The sequence below is a fragment of the Trichoplusia ni genome, chromosome 15 (genome assembly GCF_003590095.1).
Source record: "Trichoplusia ni isolate ovarian cell line Hi5 chromosome 15, tn1, whole genome shotgun sequence".
In the NCBI taxonomy this organism is placed as follows: Eukaryota; Metazoa; Arthropoda; class Insecta; order Lepidoptera; family Noctuidae; genus Trichoplusia; species Trichoplusia ni.
Genome location: NC_039492.1, coordinates 5,062,451 through 5,086,993, shown reverse-complemented (window position 1 = coordinate 5,086,993; position 24,543 = coordinate 5,062,451). Strand labels below are relative to the sequence as shown.

At 37.6% G+C, this 24,543-nt stretch overlaps 2 protein-coding genes across 10 annotated transcripts in view; both read right to left on the bottom strand.

The window, feature by feature from the left end:
* LOC113501482 (fibronectin type-III domain-containing protein 3a) overlaps window positions 1–15,898 on the bottom strand; it is a 51,803-nt gene extending 35,905 nt beyond the window's left edge. The window contains exons 1-2 of one of the 2 annotated variants that reach the window (XM_026882645.1): window positions 15,544–15,898; window positions 608–660 (exon numbers count right to left, since the gene is read on the bottom strand). In XM_026882645.1, coding sequence (XP_026738446.1) covers window positions 608–615 — 8 coding nt within the window. In that variant the 5' untranslated portion in view covers window positions 616–660; window positions 15,544–15,898. The remainder of the gene's footprint in view (window positions 1–607; window positions 661–15,543) is intronic. The other variant, XM_026882646.1, reaches the window with a different exon arrangement.
* Window positions 15,899–16,960: 1,062 nt separating this feature from the next.
* The window catches only part of LOC113501572 (transcription-associated protein 1), a 29,688-nt gene continuing 22,105 nt past the window's right edge, over window positions 16,961–24,543 (bottom strand). For 4 of the 8 annotated variants that reach the window (XM_026882774.1, XM_026882776.1, XM_026882775.1 and 1 more), the window contains exons 37-48: window positions 24,072–24,107; window positions 23,327–23,815; window positions 23,063–23,227; window positions 22,835–22,972; window positions 21,988–22,155; window positions 21,317–21,497; window positions 20,570–20,756; window positions 19,947–20,387; window positions 19,722–19,830; window positions 19,341–19,575; window positions 18,950–19,089; window positions 16,961–18,867 (exon numbers count right to left, since the gene is read on the bottom strand). In XM_026882774.1, coding sequence (XP_026738575.1) covers window positions 18,571–18,867; window positions 18,950–19,089; window positions 19,341–19,575; window positions 19,722–19,830; window positions 19,947–20,387; window positions 20,570–20,756; window positions 21,317–21,497; window positions 21,988–22,155; window positions 22,835–22,972; window positions 23,063–23,227; window positions 23,327–23,815; window positions 24,072–24,107 — 2,586 coding nt within the window. In that variant the 3' untranslated portion in view covers window positions 16,961–18,570. The remainder of the gene's footprint in view (window positions 18,868–18,949; window positions 19,090–19,340; window positions 19,576–19,721; window positions 19,831–19,946; window positions 20,388–20,569; window positions 20,757–21,316; window positions 21,498–21,987; window positions 22,156–22,834; window positions 22,973–23,062; window positions 23,228–23,326; window positions 23,816–24,071; window positions 24,108–24,543) is intronic. The other 4 variants (XM_026882779.1, XM_026882780.1, XM_026882781.1 and 1 more) reach the window with 2 other exon arrangements.

The following is a 24,543-nucleotide window of genomic DNA, read 5'->3' as shown; positions in this document are numbered from 1 at the left end:
GAAACATATTTTTTTTTCAAAATAACTTAATTATCTCAGTTTTATTACACGTGCTGCCCAGATGTCGTTTATCTACGCAATACAACTAGCAAAATGCACTGGATATGATAATTTTAAAACCTATTTACTTGGATAATTGATCCCACATTTAGACTAAAATGTTTTATTCATAACGTTTGGTATAATTAAATACAAATACCAGTCATTTGTACATTTTGTACCTTAGTTAACTCATGAGTGTTCTCTCATTGTAAGATTACTGTGTAGTTCTAGTCTTCGCATACTTTCAACTTGTATAACGACAGATTGTGTTGTTTTAGATTCAAGAGATTACGTTGTAACTTAGACACAATGCGAGATATCAATCAAACGCGGGTTTTCGAGAATAATTGCGAACGTGTGTAATTTGTAATGTAGAGAGCTCGATAAGCACGCAATGTTGATTGTATCGAGTCGCACATATAGAAGTAATGTCCGATAGTTGTTTGTAGCATTGTGAACGACACAGGAAAACATGAGCGCTGCATGATGCGCCCGCCGCCGCCGGTAACAATGGACAAGGTTTTTTAAACACCGCGAGACATTTCAATTGTAGGTACCTACTTACATTACCATGTACGAGATGGCTCCCAGTACGCCCGGCCTGCCCTCTGTACGTACCTGGAAAAGTCAAAAGAGTTCGTGAATCATAGGCCGTAAGCGTTACATACATGGAATCACCGCCGTCTTATTTACAATAGCTCCGTGAACTTCAATTAATACCGCTCCTAATGTTCCACAGTGTAAGCTATTATCGTTGTTATTCGTTTTATATTGGAGCTCATTAGGGTCATAATAATAAATAAACACACGCTGAGTGATAAACAAACACTTGAAGTAAACAAACCAAATAAACTCCGGCTTTAACGAATAAAACAAAATCGTAAACATTAAAGAAGACTTCGGAAAACCCACAGCGTCGTTTGGCACGAGATTTTAGATTGTTTTCGAATGCAGGAGATACGGTTTCCGAGAATTGGCATGGAGATAAGAATAACAGCTAAATTGTTTCGAATATGTCTTAATATAAACAAGCTATTAGTTCATGAATATCTAATAAATTTCAATGATTTAGGTATGAACTGTATGTGTAATTGATGTTATAAAAATGATAATGTTAAGCAGTAAAGTTCAATTCGCGACAACCGTTCTTCTTAATCAGTGTTGGACTGTTGTCGTAACAATAATTCAGAGAATGACTGTACACACACACGACAGACTGTGTTCTGTGTGTAACTTACAAATCTCGGGCATTACTCACTCAGCAGAAACATCATAAATGTGTGAATAGAGAATACAGGTAAAATTGTAGAGACATTCCCGTGATGCGTCAACATTTTACAATGTAGCTCCATTTGGCAACCATCTTACTTTAACAACACTCCAATGTTCATTAAAAACACCGAGAAAAGCACTTTTAAAAGAATATTTTTTTAAATAGTGCGAAAGTAGAAACATGTGTACAAGCGAATAATGTAGACCTGATTTGATGCATTAAGGACATATACCGGCTGACTGTAGAGTAATCAAAGCCTGCAATCGGGCTAACTGCATAGATCTATAAAAAAGGGAGAGCCAAAAATTGCTAGAAAAATCATCGAAGGCTTTATCATCGACACGGGTAGAGGCATTTTTATTCAGCGTTCATCCACATCACTCAATAAAAAAGGATTATTGGTTGAAGTAGTTTAAGAAATCATAGGGGAATTTGAACTTATACTCAGCGGTGGTATACTAGGCTAGAAGTCAGAGAGTTAAGTAAAGAATCGGTAAAGTTAATGTAGGATAACAAAGTAATTATGTGTTTATTATTTATTGTTCATTGATATGGTGGCGCTAAAGTCCTTTTATTGCCGTCTCGGGCAATTATAGTGTGAACTTCCGCTTAGATATAAATAAAACTATTGTTTATTATAATCGTCAACAAGTATTATGGTTAGATTTTGTAGTTGTGTGTGTGGCTTTTAAGTTATATTCGTAGAACATACTTTTGTACTCTACCTAGTCTCGGGATAGGTATGGGACCTAACAATTGTAAAACTTTAACCCTAGAAAGATAATCATATTGTGACGTACGTTAAAGATAATCATGCGTAAAATTGACGCATGTGTTTTATCGGTCTGTATATCGAGGTTTATTTATTAATTTGAATAGATATTAAGTTTTATTATATTTACACTTACATACTAATAATAAATTCAACAAACTATTTATTTATGTTTATTTATTTATTAAAAAAAAACAAAAACTCAAAATTTCTTCTATAAAGTAACAAAACTTTTAAACATTCTCTCTTTTACAAAAATAAACTTATTTTGTACTTTAAAAACAGTCATGTTGTATTATAAAATAAGTAATTAGCTTAACTTATACATAATAGAAACAAATTATACTTATTAGTCCAGTCAGAAACAACTTTGGCACATATCAATATTATGCTCTCGACAAATAACTTTTTTGCATTTTTTGCACGATGCATTTGCCTTTCGCCTTATTTAGAGGGGCAGTAAGTACAGTAAGTACGTTTTTTCGTTACTGGCTCTTCAGTACTGTCATCTGATGTACCAGGCACTTCATTTGGCAAAATATTAGAGATATTATCGCGCCAAATATCTCTTCAAAAGTAGGAGCTTCTAAACGCTTACGCATAAACGATGACGTCAGGCTCATGTAAAGGTTTCTCATAAATTTTTTGCGACTTTGAACCTTTTCTCCCTTGCTACTGACATTATGGCTGTATATAATAAAAGAATTTATGCAGGCAATGTTTATCATTCCGTACAATAATGCCATAGGCCACCTATTCGTCTTCCTACTGCAGGTCATCACAGAACACATTTGGTCTAGCGTGTCCACTCCGCCTTTAGTTTGATTATAATACATAACCATTTGCGGTTTACCGGTACTTTCGTTGATAGAAGCATCCTCATCACAAGATGATAATAAGTATACCATCTTAGCTGGCTTCGGTTTATATGAGACGAGAGTAAGGGGTCCGTCAAAACAAAACATCGATGTTCCCACTGGCCTGGAGCGACTGTTTTTCAGTACTTCCGGTATCTCGCGTTTGTTTGATCGCACGGTTCCCACAATGGTTAACTTATACGGTTCTTGTAGTAAGTTTTTTGCCAAAGGGATTGAGGTGAACCAATTGTCACACGTAATATTACGACAACTACCGTGCACAGGCTTTGATAACTCCTTCACGTAGTATTCACCGAGTGGTACTCCGTTGGTCTGTGTTCCTCTTCCCAAATAAGGCATTCCATTTATCATATACTTTGTACCACTGTCACACATCATGAGGATTTTTATTCCATACTTACTTGGCTTGTTTGGGATATACATCCTAAACGGACACCGTCCTCTAAAACCAAGTAACTGTTCATCTATGGTCAAATGAGCCCCTGGAGTGTAATTTTGTATGCACTGATGGATAAAGAGATCCCATATTTTTCTAACAGGAGTAAATACATCGTTTTCTCGAAGTGTGGGCCGTATACTTTTGTCATCCATTCTAAGACATCGTATCAAAAAATCAAAACGATCACGACTCATTACAGAGACGTACACCCATTGACAAAGATCGATCAAAGAGGTCATCTGTGGACATGTGGTTATCTTTTCTCACTGCTGTCATTACCAGAATACCAAAGAAAGCATAGATTTCATCTTCATTCGTGGTCACGAAATGTAGCACCTGTCATAGATTCCCGACGTTTCAATGATATCTCAGCATTTGTCCATTTTACAATTTCCGAAATTATCTCATCAGTAAAAAATAGTTTGAAGCATAAAAGTGGGTCATATATATTGCGGCACATACGCGTCGGACCTCTTTGAGATCTGACAATGTTCAGTGCAGAGACTCGGCTACGCCTCGTGGACTTTGAAGTTGACCAACAATGTTTATTCTTACCTCTAATAGTCCTCTGTGGCAAGGTCAAGATTTTGTTAGAAGCCAATGAAGAACCTGGTTGTTCAATAACATTTTGTTCGTCTAATATTTCACTACCGCTTGACGTTGGCTGCACTTCATGTACCTCATCTATAAACGCTTCTTCTGTATCGCTCTGGACGTCATCTTCACTTACGTGATCTGATATTTCACTGTCAGAATCCTCACCAACAAGCTCGTCATCGCTTTGCAGAAGAGCAGAGAGGATATGCTCATCGTCTAAAGAACTACCCATTTTATTATATATTAGTCACGATATCTATAACAAGAAAATATATATATAATAAGTTATCACGTAAGTAGAACATGAAATAACAATATAATTATCGTATGAGTTAAATCTTAAAAGTCACGTAAAAGATAATCATGCGTCATTTTGACTCACGCGGTCGTTATAGTTCAAAATCAGTGACACTTACCGCATTGACAAGCACGCCTCACGGGAGCTCCAAGCGGCGACTGAGATGTCCTAAACGCACAGCGACGGATTCGCGCTATTTAGAAAGAGAGAGCAATATTTCAAGAATGCATGCGTCAATTTTACGCAGACTATCTTTCTAGGGTTAAAAATAAATAGGGGAATAGCTCAGGCTTTTGTCCATCAGCCCATGTTCTAAAGGTTAGTTATAAAATAAAACAGCATTTATGATAAAATTGAAAATAAGCCGACGGCATTATCAGCATAAATGTCTATTATGACATTTTATTAATATCGACAGAACATGGTTCTGGCACATTTTTGCTGTTGTTTTTAAAGTATCTCCCATCTCTCTTACTCTTTGTCTTTCTTTTTTCATAAAGCCAACTGGTTCCAAAGATCGAATGCCTATTAATATAATAAGATATAATAATCGCATTAACCGGTACGATGGAAATTGGTATATTGTGTGCTATTTACGTCAGGTCTGGAGGCAGGCTGGCCGGGCTCCAGATGACGTGGGAGGCGCCCCGCCGCGGCCCCCACTCGTGGGCGTGGGGTGGTATCGATCGCCCCCACAACCCTCCCCCAGCGCTCCCACCCCGTCGCATCCCCGATGCACCACTTGTTACATCTCAGCTAATCATCAGACGATTTGAGCGCCGAGCTTCTTTAGAAATACTAATTTACTTCTACGTTTTCTGTGATAGTATTTTCTTGTTAAATTCACTGCGATTCGTGATTTATTTTTTATAAAAAACCATTTATTTTCGTTACATAAGTTCTTTAAAAAGACATTAACATTATAATTCCAAAAGTCGTCCGGCTCTACATTTTTAAGCAGGCAAAAATTATAAATTCTCTATCCCCCTTATTAATTCAAGTCAACGAATTGATTAAAGTATTTTCGGTAAAGATAGTTCAGAAAGTGTATGCGGGTTGGCAATTGGCCAACCGTTTAAAAATAGCAGATTGTTTACCTTGATAAAGAAAGTTTCAATATAGGTCCACCATCACTGCTGATAACACATTTATGTTCAGTGAGAATTTCATGTGTCGGGCAATCAACAGCTAATACTGCATCGGGTTTAACACGAGCTAATTGCGTTTTTCAAGAGCGAGGGCAATAGGAAAGCCTCGTCAAAGATTTTGCGATACTTGCTCCTCTACGAAACACGTCTTGTTTTTTTTAAACTTCACCCGCCAGCGGCAGTAAAACCATGAAATCAAATTAAAACTTATCGCGCACCAAACAATTCGAAAAAAGAAAATCTCAAACACGCCATTTATATTTCTTTCAATTCTAAAATTAAATCCTACTAAACGGTGGGCGTGAAATTTTATATTATTGAAAAACGAATTCGGTGATAATCAATTACACAAATGAATAAAAATATTCCTGAATGTGAGTCGAGTATAAAGGATGGTTTCTCCATAGCGGGACAAAGGTATGTGTGAACAGGATTCGATGGCGTTTTAGATAATTGCCTTAATAACAGAACGTGCTGAGTGGCTTTCATGCGCAGCGCTCGGTGAAAGTGTCATGTGTTGGACGCGACTCGTGATGCGAGCGAGATCGCTATCACTCACATCTGTCACTATTTGACGTTAAATCGTGAATTATTTCGTAGTAATCATAGATTGCATCGTTGAACATGACATGCTTTTATTGTTGCATTCAACAAAAATGATATTATTTTACGGTAAATATTGGCCAAATTCTGATTAAACACGACTTATTTATATAAGCCAGCTATCTCTTCGTTACTAATATAATTACGCCAGTTTGTAATACACCGGAACAAATAAACAATGTCGTCACCAGCGTGGCAGTGTCGGTCGTTCGACATTTTAAAATATCAGGTCGAGCAAACAGGTGCCGTGTGATTCATAAAAATATAAACGTATTTTTATTCTGCCACACGTAGAGTAATAAAATAATGTAATATGAAATACGAAAATGTAGCGATAGTACGGCAAAAAGTATTTTTCTACGTTGGAAGTTTATAAATGTGTGTGTGATGCACAAGTGCAGAGCATGTGCGTCCAAGTCGCAAAACGGTCCGACAATTGTATCTCTGTGAAGTGTACCTTTGTTAAATGATTTCCTGACTAGGAAGATTTAAATTGACTAATCTCAATAGTTATTCTGTTACAAAGCAAGTTTCGTATGCAGATAGAGCTGAATGACTGCAAGGCAATTTAATTTTAGATTTGGAACGTCCTAAGTTTCCTCTCCTCCTTGAGGGGCAAAAACAAAGACAAAGAATGACAGATTGTTTCTTATTGGGTACATAATTAACCGATCATCTCTACAATAAATTAAAGGGTTTCATCTGAACATCCTGATGACGTCAATTTGAAAGGTTCAAGGGGACGTGATAGGAAGTATCTCGGTTCATTTACAATCGGCAACAACGAGTATCTCGCAGTAATAATGCACAAGAACCCGTCAGACTCGTAGTGAGACGTCGACGAGGAAAATCCTACGACATCCTGTTTGTATTCACGAATGCGTTCAACAATTCTGTATAAAGGTACACTCGAGATTATAGCATTCTCTATAAATCCAAAATGAAGTCATGGTAGGTTTTGTAAAAGCCGCGTTTTGTTTTATATCCTTACTCGGTCTGAATTATAAACAATTTTATGTTTCTTATCTAGTTAGTTTCTAGGGAATTGAAAGAGGTTTTTGTCTTGTACACGTTAAACAATCCTATTTCTCCTACCTATATCATAAACGCGAAAGTTTTTATGTATGGATGTTTGATACTCTTTTGCGCAAAAACCACTGAACAAATTTGAAAAATACTTGGTACACAAATAGCTTATAACCTGGTTTAACACAATATAGTTTTTATCCCGTTTTTGGGTTCACGTGGCCCGTAGGATCATTTTCGATTTTTTGCGGGCGGGCACGCGAGGTACAGCCAGTAGTCTGATAAAGTAGTCTCAGTATGCTCCAAAGAAAATATACCCAAGATTGAAATTTTGCTTAGAAAGTCGGTGGGCTTCGTCACTAACCGATACATTTGTTCGTTACATCTGTATTTACTAGTTAGTAGCGTCATGAGCCTTTGATTCCTTTAATGTAAGTAGTTTTTTTTGGTATTTTGGAAAAAATACACCTACACATTTTTGGTTACCTTACTGACGGACTAAATGTTTTATTTCTAACTTTCCAAAGCATCTCCATTACACGAATTCTATCTATGTTTAAAATATTTCTGTTGACCGTTTGTCATGTTAATTACCTTCGGTCTCAGAGGTCTTTGTATGAAATCCAGAATCTAATTTATACGTCCGGAGCAAATTGGATACAGGTGTTTATTCAAATATATATATATATAATACGCCTAATTATTATTACGTTGTATTTTTTACCTGTGAAAGTGTTGAGCGTTCTTAATTAAGTATTCTGTTGATTGAGAACATGGCTGGTTACCAGTAGTAGTCCAACCCAAATACTAGGCCAGATATTATATATGAGAATAAAACTATCTCAGTTTTTTGTATGTCTGTCTGTGACATTTTAACGACTAAACTATATAACTTTTTTTACATTTTTCTCTGTGATATCTACACCTGGATGTAGCTTTTATGTCTAGTAATAGGATATTTATGTTATCGCATTTGAATCTGTCATGATAAGGGATTACTCATAATACCATATTTATCATGGGACGGTTTAATAATGCCAATACAGGGATATTTCCACACGGCTTCATTTTAATAATTGTAAATAAACTTGTAACATCGAATTCTCGGAGATGTACCGAAGGACCAAGGTATGTTTATAAATGCAATTACGATATAGTCCTAGGAACTGAGTAACAAAACCATAATTACTAGGAATTACAAATAATAATGACTTATTTTGAACAAGCTTTCATTAAATATTAAATACAATAAAGCCTTAGTCACATTTCCAAAGACGGAATTACCGAGAACGAAGTATTACAAATAGTGTTTGGTACAAGCCCTCATTCATAAACATTAGCAGACATTTATGTCACAATCTAGTAAATACATTTATCGAATCATTTATGTTATTGTCGTTTATGAGTATGAATAGAATAATTGTGTTTGTAATGTGGTTTCTGCTGACCGTACATGCGCGGTCAACGGTCGCAGCGGCTTGCGCGCCCGGCCGGGCCCCACGTAACCACTATTGCGAAAATAATGCAGCAAATACTACGTCATCCACTGTTTTGGGTAAATTTTTATAGTCTATTATTCTCGCATGCGTGTTAGTCAGCTAAACGGTCGAGGCTATTGTTTTTGGTGATTATTTGGCCTTTATTTTACGTTACACGTTATGCATTGTCAGCATAACGTAATTGATGTCTCGTGACCGCGAATACAGTAGTCAATTTTTAATATTTGTAGATACTATAACATGTTATGTATTGTATTAAAATTGCAAAGTTTGGGTATAATAGAAGATGTTAAAAAGAACGTCGAGCTTAAGATGTCTGGTATTTGATAGCAGTTTTTGTTCATATAATTTGATTGTCCCTAGAGTATCATAGTCTGGGTTACATTAAAAATTGCTTGCTTTTAAATTTAATTTTCAAATAATCGTGTCGCAAACGAGTTGTGGTGGCTGTGGCGCGGGCTGGTGGGGGGGGGACGGTGTGCAGGGCGACGCGGGGCGCGGGGGCAGGGGGGGTGGCGCGTTCAACGAACGTCCGCGGGCCGGCACGGGCCCAAGGTCGCCGCGTTCACTCGCCCGCCACACCACACTGCCACCATCAACCGGCTGCCAACTAAGGGTTTTATTTTACCCAAGATTTTGCATTATTTTTAGCCGAACAACCTTGTATTGCCCGAGCTACTTGTCTTTAATTCTGAACGTGCACACCCACTACATTCCGACACAGCGAGATTATTATTTTTATCACATAAACAATCCGTGCAAAAGTCAAGTAAACACTTCGTGCTAAATAACAATCAACAAGAAATTTCATAGACTGACTGTAAACGATCCACGTGTTGCCAAATCTTGTAGCGGACGTTGAGCTATGAGCCACGTTACTTTATTTGTACTATTTTGCAATAGACTTACCTACAGGTTTACGACTAGCTGGTGACACGTGTAAACGATTGTTTTTGTTTCCAGCCGACCTATCGAAAATATCGATTGTCATTTGTCCGTCTGTGCTCTTTCAAGCCGGATGTTTGTGCAACATGCAACTCATGCATAGTTTCGAAACATGAAAAGTGAAGGCTGTGTGATGCAATACTTTGTTATTATACCAGCGAAGCACTTAAGTAAAAGTGCAGGAATCTCTAATAGCGATACAAAAAAAATCGCTATGATACCGTTATCTAACTACGTTACGTAACGGATTAGTGTAACCGCCTTATTTCGCGGGTTTCATTAGCATTCGTATTACTATACACTACTATTACTACGAGCGTCAGAGATCTCACATTAGATAGCTGGCAGTGGTTTGAGCAGCGAAAGTTTCTTGCGATTGGAAAATCGTACATAATCATGTGATTATTTACGACGCCGGCTTTCAAGAGTTTCGAGTATTTCTTTGAAAAACGCTCAAACGTTGTGTGCGACGTACTCCGTACACGCGGCACACGATTCGTATTGTTGACGATATTCGGTGTCACTGACTCTAAATAACTTATATCATAATAAACAATTACGTAATCTGAGATTAATCATGAAGTTTTCTTATCTAAGTACATGTTATCTTTTAGCGCAGGTTTAAAGCTAACAAAACCATGAACGTAATAGGTAGGGTAAGAATTGACAAAAAATTAAATACTTAACGTTTTAGATTTTTGAAAGAGTCTTATCCCAAATCTATTTTGGTACTTTCAAAAGATACCTTCAATTAATGGACAACCTTCATAGGTACACATATCAAGGTTGAAGGTATTCATATATTACAACCTTTAAAAAAACTGTTTATCCCTTCACTGAATTACTTACAAGTCGCAATTTTGTCAGATCGAAACTCAAAAATAGATAAGTAGCTTAGCTAGTAGGTTATTTGAATGTCTACATCCTGTACCTAAAATTAAATACCAGGAAATAGTATCAAAACAAATTAATTTTAATGTAATCGCTAACCACATAAGGAAAACGATGTAAAATCACCTATTCAATAAAACCTCACCTATCTGTTCGAATTTACTTATCAATTATGTAAAATAATCTTATATAAAAGTTAAGTATTAATCGATTTTCATTTACATAATACGAGAAGTCGGAAAACCAACAAAACTTTTTGTTCCTCATCTCAATTATACACATACCATCACGCCATGTTATAAAAAGTGTTTAGTTTATGCCTCCAAGAAATAAAAAACATATTTTTAAATGATATTACAATCCTAAATAAAGATGTTAAGATCTTAGGAAAGGGAGTAAAGAGATATACAAGTGAATAATACACCGGTGATGAAGATATTATTTAAAACCATTATTATTTCATTATTTTCTGAAAAGCGGACGTAATCAAATACATTTTGACCAATTAATGCACAATCAGCGCTTCGGGCATACACATTATTTAAAAAGCGAAAAACAAATAAAAATGTCAGACTGTCGTTCTAAATAACACAGTTCGTTGATAAAATTAATTTCGGTAGGCCCTTTAAACTGTAACATAAATATGTGTCACATAAAATTTATTATTATTCTAGTTTCGAGGTATTGGCAGACCGCGCCCCGGCCCGGTATGCCGGCTGTGGCGACTGTTGCGACTGTTGCGAGATCACACGCACACGTGTCTCAGACAAATTGCTACTTACTGACACCTGGATTGAGACTATAGCAATAAGAGGCTCACTAATACATCATAAAAGCCAATTCCTCGAAACAGTCTCCAGATTAGAGTACGTGAAAGAACCAGTGAAACTAAACTTAAACCTAGCAAACAAAACTTCTAACCGTCAATGTTGCTATAGTATACAAAACAACGTTCCTAGCACAGATTGTGGCGAGAGCGGGCACAAACATAGAAATGATGATTTCTATTAGTGCAAGTCTACCACCTGCGATAATTTTCTTCTTCTGCAAAGCAAAGCGACTACGGCGTTGGAGAAATTCCTCGAGTATTCGGTTCAACGGCCGCGCTACGCCGTGAGCGCTGTGCGCCTGTGTGACTGAGTGAGCGGCGCGGACGCACACACGGGCCCACACCCGTGCCTCTGCAAACATGACAAAACCGTTACCCGCTATCCTCTACCTATACATCATCTAGTGAAGCCTAACCAGCCGGCACCATACGTCACTAGCATAGCATGTCATAATACTGCTTTACCAGAAACAAGCACTTTACTTGAAACGCCATCGCGGATTTCCATCTCGTTCAGCATTTGTACATAAACGTAGGCACCAAAGTAGATGATCCGCAGCAGCCTCGTCAGTGAAGTGCATACAACTCACATTGGAGCGCGGCGAGGTCTGACGTCGGCATGCAACTCCGGCGCAGAGAGGGGAGGCGAGCCGCGGAATGCGATTATATCTCTTCAAGATTTCATCACTAACACTGACGATCATATCTTCATTCACCTTACAAAATTTAGCGCAACGCTATTAACTGCAGTGTTGATGAAATGCATTATGAAAGTAGTCGCGCAAAAAATTTCTTTGTAAACAAATAAAACTAAAATGATACCCAAGGCTATCTGGCACAACAGGAAATACTGCATCTGGCATCGCAAGATGACATCCTAACCGATTTACTTGGTAATTGAAAGTAATTCAATTTACAATGAGCGTTTATTGCGGCTAATAGTGGTGTCCGGTAAAACGAAAGGCGTCTACTGGCACAAGTGACTATTCAATTCGTTACAAGACACCGAGACATTACATTGGACTAAAAAGCATTGTGGTTTCATTTGCACAATAGATGCCTTCGCCAAAGATGAAACACTTACTTGTAGATTCGTTATATTACAAGACTGCCGAGTGCCGTCCTAGATGACCAAGTTTAGTCGATAACTAATGTCATTCCTGCTTCCTTATACCATATGGAAAGTTGAATGATACAAACTAGATAATATGAACTAGCATCCTGATGACGAATCATTTTGTAATGATGACATACAGTGGGTTATCTGTTTGGTATACATATTCTATCTAATCTCTATGCGTTATGCATATAGACTGACGCGGATAATTAGCCCCTGAATCGACAAAGACTTAATTATGTCGTAAACGGTAAACATATTTTAAAAACAATGTTGAGTCAATTTACCTAACTTGGGAAAAAAATCCTTCGCACGAATTCCAGATGCTCTAAGTTCAAGTTAGTGATATTGAAGCACTGTACTTCTTAACACAGTAATATTTTTACATGAATAAATCAAAAGAGAGATACGTAATGCAGGAACATCATGAGGCTTCAATCAAAATGGATGCTGTGTAAAAATAAACTGGTAAAGTTATATAAATAACAGCAAACCCATTTATATTCAGTACACGCTACACTCGTATAGTGTTAGCAAGCTATCGAGTGTTTGAATTAAGTATTACCCTTATTTAGACAAAATGTATCGCACTGTAAACGAAGCTTAAGAGTTCTACTAGACCTAACAAAACATTTCCAGTAGACGAATATAAAATCCGCTTATGGGTAGATTTTAATTAACTGAGTAATTATACTATTATTGTGGAACTATTAATTAATATGACATTAAGAAAGAACGAGAACATAAATCAAGTTTTTGACACTTTAAGTGATTTAAGAAGAAGTTTTTCAACAAGTAACATTTTGAACAATTTTTTTCGTTGCCATTCTGCAGAAATATGTAGAAGAAATAAAGTGACTATATTGCCTACTACTATTCAAGGAAGAAAGTTTATTTCTACGTATTCATAAAGTACGACAGTAAAAAGGAATCTTTTCAAGGAAACCTCTTAAAGCCATTTTTAATTCTCTCGACTGGCAACTCGTGTGACATTTAAATCAGAAAATTAAAAGTTGTCTATAATGTCAAGGACCCGCTACCTAGACTTGACGCTGGTTTTGTTAATCGATTCGAAAGGTTAAAATAGTACGGGTAAATGACTACGCTTTATAAGTAATTAAAATACATATGTACTTTAGATAAAATTGATAATTTATGAATGACATTCGATATATTGTTTTGTAATTCTATTAATCTGTGTTTGATTTAGGCAATTGGTATTTTGCAATGAAAAGGTCAAGCCAGCATCTATCGCCACTGTATATAAACAATAAGACTTGATACCAATTCTCAGAATTGACACAAAGGAACGTGTTTTAGCTATCTGAAACGAGATTAAAGGTCACCCTGATTGTGTGAATTTGACCCGAGAACCGGACACTCCTATGCGATAATTTTGGTGACTTAGTTGAGAATAGTGAAAACACAATAGAATTGTAGGTAGTGTAGCAATGTTTTCCTTTTACTGGACTTAGTCTTCAGACTTTCGAATCATACAGACATTTACATAATAATATCATACAGAAAAAATATTTGTATATACTATATACAAAGCACGTGTAGACTAAGCCGCTAAAAATAAATGTAAGAATAATTGAATATTGATTAACAAAAGTAAAGTTAATCGGTTATCGATAACGAATACCGTCTGACATCTTAAAAATGGAAAGGAACGTGGTAAAAAAGATTTATCTCAATTTACAACGTAAGTGGAAAAAGTTGTTACAAACATTTTTGATAGTTAAAAATCTGTACTCAATCAATTTGATATTATACGGTCAATTATATATTACTGGTATAGAATACACCTAAAAAGTTTGTTGTAGATAGTGGGTCATACAGCGGAAGCGACGACGGACGTGTTTCGAAATATAGCACGCACTATCGAACTCATTATACTCATTATGTGAGATCACGAGTAATGTCACTGAGATAATAATTTATCAAGGGTTTAGAGGGCCCCTTGCCAGTACACCGAGGGCCGAGGGACTGCTGCCAATCTCCGGACGGCTTATCAAATTTAAATAGTACCTACATGGTCAGAATTACGAGTAATAAATAATTAAATAAATTCTATTTTTGCCAATGAGCATTGAAAAGGATTTTTTCGTATTGCCTGTGATAAAAATGTTAGAGGCAATTTTAATTCAGAATTGGCAACCTCGATTGACTGGCGCGGGGGATTTACCGATTGCTCAAAGTTCAATAGATTTTATTTTGAGAAAGGATATAAAATATATCGGATCTACCCGCTAACTGCATAAATATTTTTAGATGAGATATGAAAAAAAAAATTAAGTATAAAAGTATATTTTTATTTACTTAACCGAAAAAGTAAATAACTTAATACGTAATTATTTTGATATCAATTTGATGTAACTAAGTATCTTTGTAGCAGTGACTCACTAGATAGAATCCCACATAAACCGTTTGGGTAAATTACCTGCATAGAACAGGCTACGTTATTTACGAACGAATACCTATGTACGACACGTAATAGTTGTGATTGTGACTATCTACAAAAGCTCATCGAAGGTTGTTGATTAATGTAAATTGACGACGCAATTCGCAAATACCACGTATTTCATGTACAAAACTTTATAGCTCCACTGGGATACATAGTTGCAAATGTGCAATGGTCAGTGCAGCCAAGGAACTAGCAAGCTTCGAGTCACACTGACATTGCGTATAATCCGGCATACCATATGGAATGCGGTCGCTCGACCGCCCGACCGGCCGCGCACCGCCCCGCGCCGCTCACCTCCATGATTTCTTACCCACTCGCTTCCGTCTACCATATGGTATAGTGGGATAGGACCGAATCTAACAAGAATCTAATCAGTAACAAACGTATGTAAACCAACAAATTCCCATCCGAGGTACTCTTCCGTTGCGTCGACATGTTATTGTTGAGTTCAAAGCGTAACATACACAAAATTTAAGGCGTCGCAACAACAGGTTTATTTTCCGACGGAATGCAGTTTCTTTGAAATATTGAATAAATAGTGCCAGCAAACAAGAGCTAACAGCTTGTAAAGGTTTAATAAAACTACACAATCCCTAATATTCCGGAACATATCGATGAGACGATCGCCACGTAGCGGCGAATCAAAATCTAACAAACATCCCGTCATATATTATAGTTTGTACAATATTCGCAGAAACGGATTCGGAAATTTCACTCACCTTCGCGAAAAGCCGTCGATCGTTAAAAATATCCACTCGACTTGATCGCACAGATAATACGGTTATCGTCCGTACAACACAAATATTCACCACACCAAAACGACAACATAAATAAACGCGGGAGGAGCCGCCGACACCGGCACGGATAGCTCGCAGTCGACGTACTCTTCGCACTGATCGAAATGCAACTCGGAAAAATGCACAGGGCGGGGTTGTCGAATGTCATAAACGGTCGGTTACAGAGGTCGGACACTCGCTGTTCGGGCTCGGGAACATGAAACACACCAGCACATAACGCAACGCCGCGAAGCGGACTGACGGAGTCGCGGCGGCGGGAGGCGCGGCGCGAGGAGCGGAGACGGCGCGCGCCGGCGGCGAGCGACGTGGCTCCCGGCCGCCCGACACCCGCCCGCCAGCGCCCGCCGCGCGCCCGCCGCTCAGCGCTTAGCAACGCCACCGCGACGACGCCGCTGAGCCGCTGCCGACAGCCGAGACACCCGTCGACGACCTCATGTACGACATACCCTCTTGAACGATACATCTCGTGTCACCCGGTCTTGACGTAAGAATCAATGCTAATGGTTACGTGTATCTATCTAAAATCAAAATGTTAGACATTTTCAATCTAACTTAGGCTTCAGTTGGTCCTGAGATAGATCTTGAGAAATATTTGCGCAGTAATTGGTCAATATTGAAAAAAAAACATTTTTTGTTAGATTAGGGCGTAGCTTGATTTAGCTAGTCTAAATCTTAACATTAACATATGATACTCATATAATTTGAAGAACGTGGTGACAAGCCCTTTCTACATCCTCCTAAACCGTTGATTAAATTACGATACTTTCCTTGCTGCCGTTTAAAGTAGCTCACAAATTAACACAACTTTAATGCGTGGGTAATTCTTCTGGAAATCATTGGGTAGACTTGAAGTCAGTTTTGCACCATGAAAAAATAATAATAGTGATGATATTTTTCATACAATAAATTAGAATTCTAATTGACGGAGCGTCTATTTACATAAGTACGAATAAACACGCGCCGTGCTAACATATGGGACATCAGACAATGCTGTATATATTTGTTATACATAAGAATGGCGGGTAACAGTGTAAGCAGTTCCTGCCCTATCCTACAATTACTGCACTTTCTTTCCCATTGTTACAATGATGAAATCAGTTTTACTATCTAACGATCGAGTCGGGCGCAGCAGTGCAGGCGCAGCGCTGGCGCAGGCGGGCCGCGCGGGGCGACCGTACACGCTTATTAGTCGCACACTTGATGCCCAGTACTTTCACCCAGAGAGGTACTTACCTGTCACTCATGCACATGCAATCACAGCTTCATTACGTTTATGTCGCCGCCATCAAACAGGTTTATGACATACGAGACAAAAAAGTAAAACGTAAATAAAACAAGATTAAGAATAATCGTTAAATTTTAATACTTTCCGCTTTTGGGATCACAAAAGTACAGTTTACAATATTGACTAACAGATAAAATTTAAAGTCATTTTCTTAACCTAAAGATGTAATAATGCAGTAATGTGTCGGTGAAGCACATGATTAAAATGGTTACAAATGTACTAAATCCGTTACAAGAAGAATATTTAAGTCTACCTATTTCAACTGGCTTTATACGCGCAGTATTAGTGTAGGACACAGATAAGCAGATTACTTTCCAATAGGCTTTATGCATCTTAACCCAAAAATCAACATTTAATAATCTAAAATGTCTCACTTTAAATTTAATTACAAAAAATAATCAACAACACATTAAACATTTAATATACAAGCTAAATTATGTTTATTTACAAAGTTATTTAAATGAATAGACCAATGGACAGACTTACCTACAACATTAGTGCCTTTCCTATAAAATGAACTCGCCATGACGCAAAAAAAAACTAATTAATGACAGATTATATAAAATATTGGATTTTTACTTTTCATTTTGTCAAAATAATGAAAATGATGAGCATTTTCATTATGCTACACGTGTGTTCTAATTTCGGAGATTTTGTCAATTACATTTATTTTACCAGTTCACTTTTAACTGGCAAACTAAAAACTTCATTTTTGATGCCTTTTATCTTAGTGATTTGATAAAATAAAAACTAAAATCCAATATTCTTTAAAAAGTCATCTGTCTGAGTAATTTTTATTTGTCAAATACCATTTAACACAACCTATAGACACATAGCTGATAAGTTATAAGAAACACTTAAGTAACATTTAGAAAATTTCCTACTTTACTACATACAAGGCAACCTGGGATTAAACATTAATACATTGGCTTTTAGAACAATATGGTAATACAATAATTTATATAAAGCTCCTATTGAGAAGTTGATAACGACAAACATTTTGTTATTTATTAAATTATACTTAGTGCGGAAACATTCATCTATTTAAATACTATTATTTTTAATGCCCAATATTTTTTTATACAATGAAACTACGAATTGCAAGAATATATTTAAGAACTACCCATTTTTTTCCCATGAATAATCAACTTCATCAATCATGAATCATGAATCAACTTGACTACATTATTGACGATAAGTAACACAGGTCCTATTGCTAACATATACACATAAAAAAAGTATTTAAAAAAACTGTACTATTACTATGTCGATGCAATATATAACACAATCTATTTTTAATATAAAAAAAAAATGTCCTTCTCCTTGGTTTAAATTCACAAGAAGCAACATATTCGATCTATTTCCCAATGTTTAATGTCGACTTTTAAACTCATGAGTCAAATTGTAGTAATTCCTTACCTGAGAATCTAGACAATTAAAAAACTAATAACTTAAACTAAAACCACTTTCACATTAATTTTCCATGCGCCTCAGTTCTTGTTAACATAAATGCATCAAGTATCTTGCAGCAGTTCACCAGCTACTTATTATGTCCATTGTTACACTTACAATATTGTTCGGTTCTATAAAATTGGGTACCAGTATAAGCCATAGGAGAATTGTTGATGTTAGCAGCCTAATATATTAAGTCCTCTTTGGAGAGTTTACAGCCAGGGGTGCCACGCCGGGTCCATTCGACACAGGTTGTCATGACTATTGGCGGCCGTCACCAGTGTCGCCACCTTGCTGTCAGGCCCATCAAACAGTGCCATAGAGTTAAGCCGGTTCATAATGACTGTCACAGCCTTGTTAACCATGTTGATGATAGTTTCGTTGTCCATCTCCACCGGCTTGTTCTCTGTTGATGTTCCTGCTGTTGGCATACCTGATTTGTCTTCTAACCGTTTTCTATAGCCAGTGACCATTTCATCTCGCAAGATCGTGCGGAGAATGGACTGGATCTGTGTAAATTATTATTATTTAAACTTTATACTTGTAACTTTTGATTAAGGATTCTAAACTTAAAGATTGTGATATATTTACCTTAAAGTTTGGTGTGACAAGACAGCGAGCGATGGCAATAGCGGATGCTGTTAGCGGTCCCGTGATGCCAATAGTCGTCAGAAGCTCAGAAATATTCGGCGTGAGGCGGAACGGCACTGGACGATTGCAATCTAATTCACCTGTATGCATAAAAGTCCAATAAGCAACTATTCCGGCCAAAGACGCGACACAGGTATTATCGCGAAACGGTTAAAAAAAACGAAAATAGAAATAATCAAATGGCGAAAAAAATATAATCCCACAGTGTCGATAACAAAGCCCTTAAAACTACATAACATGAATAGTGAAAGATGTCTTACCAAGCTGCCACTGAAACTGTACATAAATATGATTAAGGAAAGTTCCAGAAAACCCTTGGTATTGGACGTACCTGTGGTGTCATCGACGTCGAACTTGAAGTAGGACACGTTTAGGAGTCCCGAATCCTGATGGACGTACATCATGTCAGGGTTGAGTCGGGTGAGGTGTAGTACATATTCTGCGAAGCTAGCTAGGGACAGCTGTAGTGTGAGCATCTTTCTAAACGTCCAGTAGTCGGTGGGTGCTGAGAATGTTGCGGCGGCCCACTCGCGTAACATTCCCTTTGGCACCATTGTAGCTTGTACCTGTGAAAAGATAAAAATAGTTACAAATTAGAAAAAATAATAAACGTGTTTCTTCGATTACTGCTAGTGATAAAAGTAGTACAAATTACAAAAGATTTAATTTTTTTAAGGTCTTGCCATTTTACGGGGTAATTTATATTACTAACCTCACGGAGAATGTCTCGCAAGACTTGATGTGATGCTTGCGAGCCGCGGGCTTGGACTGCCGCAAGCCTCTCATAGTAACGGGCGACTGGAGCGTCGTATTCCACTCCCCTACGAATTTTAAAGCACAATAAAACACTGTTATTTAAATAACCATTACATTTCCCAAACAGAAAATCTAGATAATATTTTAAATATGAAGCTATCAACAGCAGAACAAAACGTACCTATTCGCGCACTCAGTGCGATAAATATCCAATAAGGAGACCGAACTAGGATTATCTTCCACGAGACGCATTTGCGGCGACACAGAGACTACTCGTGGTACAGTGAAGTGCAAAAATCTTCGAGACGTCTCCTTTTGCTTTCCTAAATAATGATTCAGCATTCTAAGCAGTTGTAGGACTCGCTCTTCCCTCCTTGCATCACCTAGTCCGGAATCATTGACCACTAGGTACGGATATATCTTTCCATTGTGCCCGCGAATGTACAGTCTGCGTGCAGACGTGTTGTGTTTCTGTACGATTTCAACTCGAGGCATGAATCTCGCTATTCGCACGTGGTAGTGAGTGTGCTTGGGCAGTAGGAACTCCCCAGGTAGTTCTACTTCAGCTGTCTTTAGACTGAAGTTGGATAAGAACCTGCATTTTTCTTCAATAAGGAATGATCTGTAAGCAAATATAGAGATTAAGAAATAGTTACCTTGTTTTATTAACTTGTCTTTAAAGTAACCTCCAACCGGTTACTGACACATATTTTGCTAGTTCAAGTCTAATAAAAAGGACGACACATTTATAAAAAGGAAAGTTTTACCTTTGCTGGAGCGCTAACACTGAACAGCTCTACTTACTTTGGCAGAACCTTTGTCTTGGCCTCCAGGATTTTGACCCATTTCCTCAGTTTCTGTATAAGATTCTGCAGCTTCATGGCGTTTGGCTGCGAGAAGTCAAAGTCGGCGGTGAACTGGCTCTTCATCTTCTGGAAGACCGGGTCCTGTACCGTGGACTGCGCGCGACGGGCGAGACTCTCTGATGCAGCTGAAGACAATGCACCACTTTCAGTACGTGTTGAAATACATTCTGTCGACATACAAAATAGAGTACCTATATGAAAGAACGCTCTCGCGAGCAGATAGCACACGTAATTATTAAAACAATTAAAAAGTATACCATCTATTCTGCAAGTAACGTTTTACCTTAACAACTCATGATTTACGACACTTGTTGTTATATTTCTGAAATAAATGGCTTGTTATATTACTTCAACATGTTCAATGGTGATGAATTCTAGATGAAAGATATATATTATGTAATTGTCGTGAAAACATAAAATATGGATATTATTGCCTATTCTCAATTTAATAAAGAGCTATAAAGTTTTCTGAGAACTAGACTGCACAAACATTCTGTAATTGAAGAATGACATTCACATTTTAAAAGGCGACAAAGTTTTTAAAATAAGTAATGGATTACCCTTTAATGATGTGTCTAATTATAGGAAAACTCTACTGACATATTAAGATATACGTATGATCCAATCAGTTCGAAAACAAAAACAAAAGATCTGTATGAAGCATGTTCAGTGTTAACGAACTTACTTATACCAATACCAATGCCGAAGGTGGATACGACTTTCTTGATGAAGTTGAGCGTGTGCGGCGTGACGGTAGCGTCGGCGACGGCGGTGCGGTGGTGGAAGGCGACCACGTAGCACTTCACCAGCCCCGCGCGCAGCTGGCGCAGTACCTCCTCGTACCAGTTCTCTCTGAACCATACCATCTACACACATAATACAAGAATACTGAACAAGCACATAATAGAAGAATATTAAAAAAAAAAAAAAAAATATTATAGTGATCCAAGAACTAAGTGCGAAGTTTTTTATACGACGCCCGCATTAAGGAATTAAATCATTGTGTCGCGGGGAAACATTTAAGTCACATGCACAAAAACAGCCAGACTCAGGCTTGATATTTAACTTTTAATATACATATTTCATGACATGTGTATGACGTTGTCGAACAATAAGGATTATGAATGTTATGTCATATAATACGAATTACCAACGTTTTCTTTTCAGTTTACCGTTTATTTATGTTCCAGTTATATAACTGTCTATTTAAAAAATATCTTTGTAAGTTACAGGGTTGACTTCAAGGCTTATTTTTATTTATCCACACTGCAAGAAATATTTTTTATAAAACCACATAAGAAAATCATGGTTATGTGTGTATAACAATTGTATTTTAATTAAACAATATCAATTTACCTGATCGACGATGCCCTCTAACGACGAGAGGACAGTGGGATGTATCTCCCTTTGTAGCTGCATTATCTTGGAGCAGCGCCACATGGGCAAAGTGGCCTTTATGGTCCCCGCTTCACCCGTGGAGCCACTGCTCGAAGACGATGCGCTCTCACTCACCTTGCTGCTGGCCTGTATATAATTAAACCATGACATCGGCGTGACCAATGCAGCGATACTACCTAACTTGCAAAACCCACAACGAAAAATGTAATGTGTAATGCCGTTCTTGTAGCGATAGAGTAATATGAACTCTGTCGTCATTTGCAAGTTAGATAATAAAGCTGCGAATCACACAATGTAGAGACGTTACAAATAATCATGCTGTGTCTATAACTATCAATTTCGGTTTTTAATAGTACCTCAGTTATAAACAGAGCATAGATTGCTTTTGTAAGGTCACTATATCGAGGTCACCAAAATCTGTTCTGCAATAACTCCTTCAATCCCTAATTGTTTCTTCTTGACATGGAACTAAAACTGACTTTTTTGCTTGATAACAATAATTACTCGTTTAGGCTACTTTAGCTATGTTTACTAAGAATTGATATAACTACATGGATCAAGACGCGAACGGGATAGATGGTTTGGGATTCTTCAGGGTTAGTGCAAATACACCTGATTTTAGGACCTTTAAATTTAACTATTAATTTAAAAATATAAAAACAATAGAAGCATTTTCAGGGCATTTATGCAACTACAAATAAATATAACTTAATAATTAACTTAGTATAATTAACCTAATGTAACCTGCTTAGTAATTATATACTTTACCCCCTCATGTTTAAGGTAAAAAAATGTTTTAACTCACAGCAGAGGTAGTGGGCTGGTGTGGTAGGTTCGCTGCGATGTTCTCAGCTGTTTTATGTCTCTCGCGTTGTTCAATCTTCAAAGTCAAGTATAGCGTGCGGATTGGGAAGTATACCGCTTGTGGATATAGTCGACCAACCTGATAAAAGAATATAAATAGATTAATATTTAAAATCTGTTTTTGGAGATATGATTTCATACATGGTAATTGAAACTTGTAGGTACTTACATGGCTTAAAAGATTGAGAATGACATTTCCATCATATTGGACAAGGCATGCAAGTAGTTGTGGTATCCATGGCAACCATTGGACGGGCGGAACGCCCACAGAGTATTTGTCTAATGCTTCAGCAAGACTATTCTTTTCATCATCGAAACTTAGCATCCAGAGTACCTGAAATACGAGATTTGTTTGGTTTTTAAAAGGAGATTATTAAATTAAAGCAATTACTTTTCAAATGACATACACCATTTATATATTTTAAAACCTTACCTTGGCGCAATATTTTCTTGATTTCGACTCGTTCTGGTGCCGACAAGCGTGGAGGAAGCAGGTCATGGCAGAGACGCCCACCTGTATCTGTCTCGGGTCTCTTATAAATATTTGTTCTAAATAATCACCCCAGAGAGCCCACGCCTTGACTAGAGTGTCGTGCAGCTGGACGGCGGCTGCGAATGCTTTGTTCGCGTCTTCCGACCGTCCGAGCTGAGCTAAAAGCAATCCTTTAAACGCGTAAAACTCTGCTGTCATATCTTTAGTGAAATATTTGAAGTTTGTCGATTCTATCATGTCCAAACCTTCCTGTAACTCTTCCTTGCCCTCGGTCCAGGACATCTGTATGTGGCACTTGACTTGTTGTCTAATCTTTTGGAAACAATCCACGATCGGAACACTAGGTATTGTGTATATGCGATGTAGCGAGTCTAGGCATACGCCTGACAGATTGTGTTTTCTTGCTATCTTTGCGAAGTGAATTATAGCCTGAAATAAATATAAATGTTAATCATTGAATTTTTACGAAATGCTTCAATCAAATGTCTACTGTGATCTACATTTCTACAAAAAGAAAAGCCCCGTTAAAAAGTAAGAGTAAGGTGAGGGTTGTCCACTAAACCCCACTAAGCCGCCGTGCAGGTCGGTGAGACTCGGTGTGCCAACACTGGACGCGCGCCGGCCGCGGGGCTGCTCAGTGCGATCTAATGGCCTCATAAAAAAACTTTACTAAGGGATAACTTACTTTACTTACATCTGAACTATGGATTGTGGTAGAGACCTGTGACAAACAACACCATACTCTATTTACCAATTTATCTATCAAGCATGGTGACAATGGCTATGTTCCCTGGGAATTTTGAGACGAAAAAGGCTTCGTCGTTTATTGCCAATGTCGACCGTGAACGCTCTTTGCTGAACACGGTCTTTTTACATGCCGCTGGCGCGGATGTGAGGGAAAAATGCCATTACCACCATGCTCGGCAAACCAATTGGTGCTAGCAGTATGTTGTTATTAGTGCACAGGAGGATGCTGCTGATCATCCTCCTGACATCACTTTCCACAACATCCACAGAAAATGTGTGCAAGTACGCCGCGTCGCCGATAGAATATGCTCCTAAGCGTGTGTGTACACGCTAAGAAAAGTCATCTGGTCTATACAATAATTCGTGACATTTCTACAAACAAACTGTTCACATAACTTAAGCGCTGATCA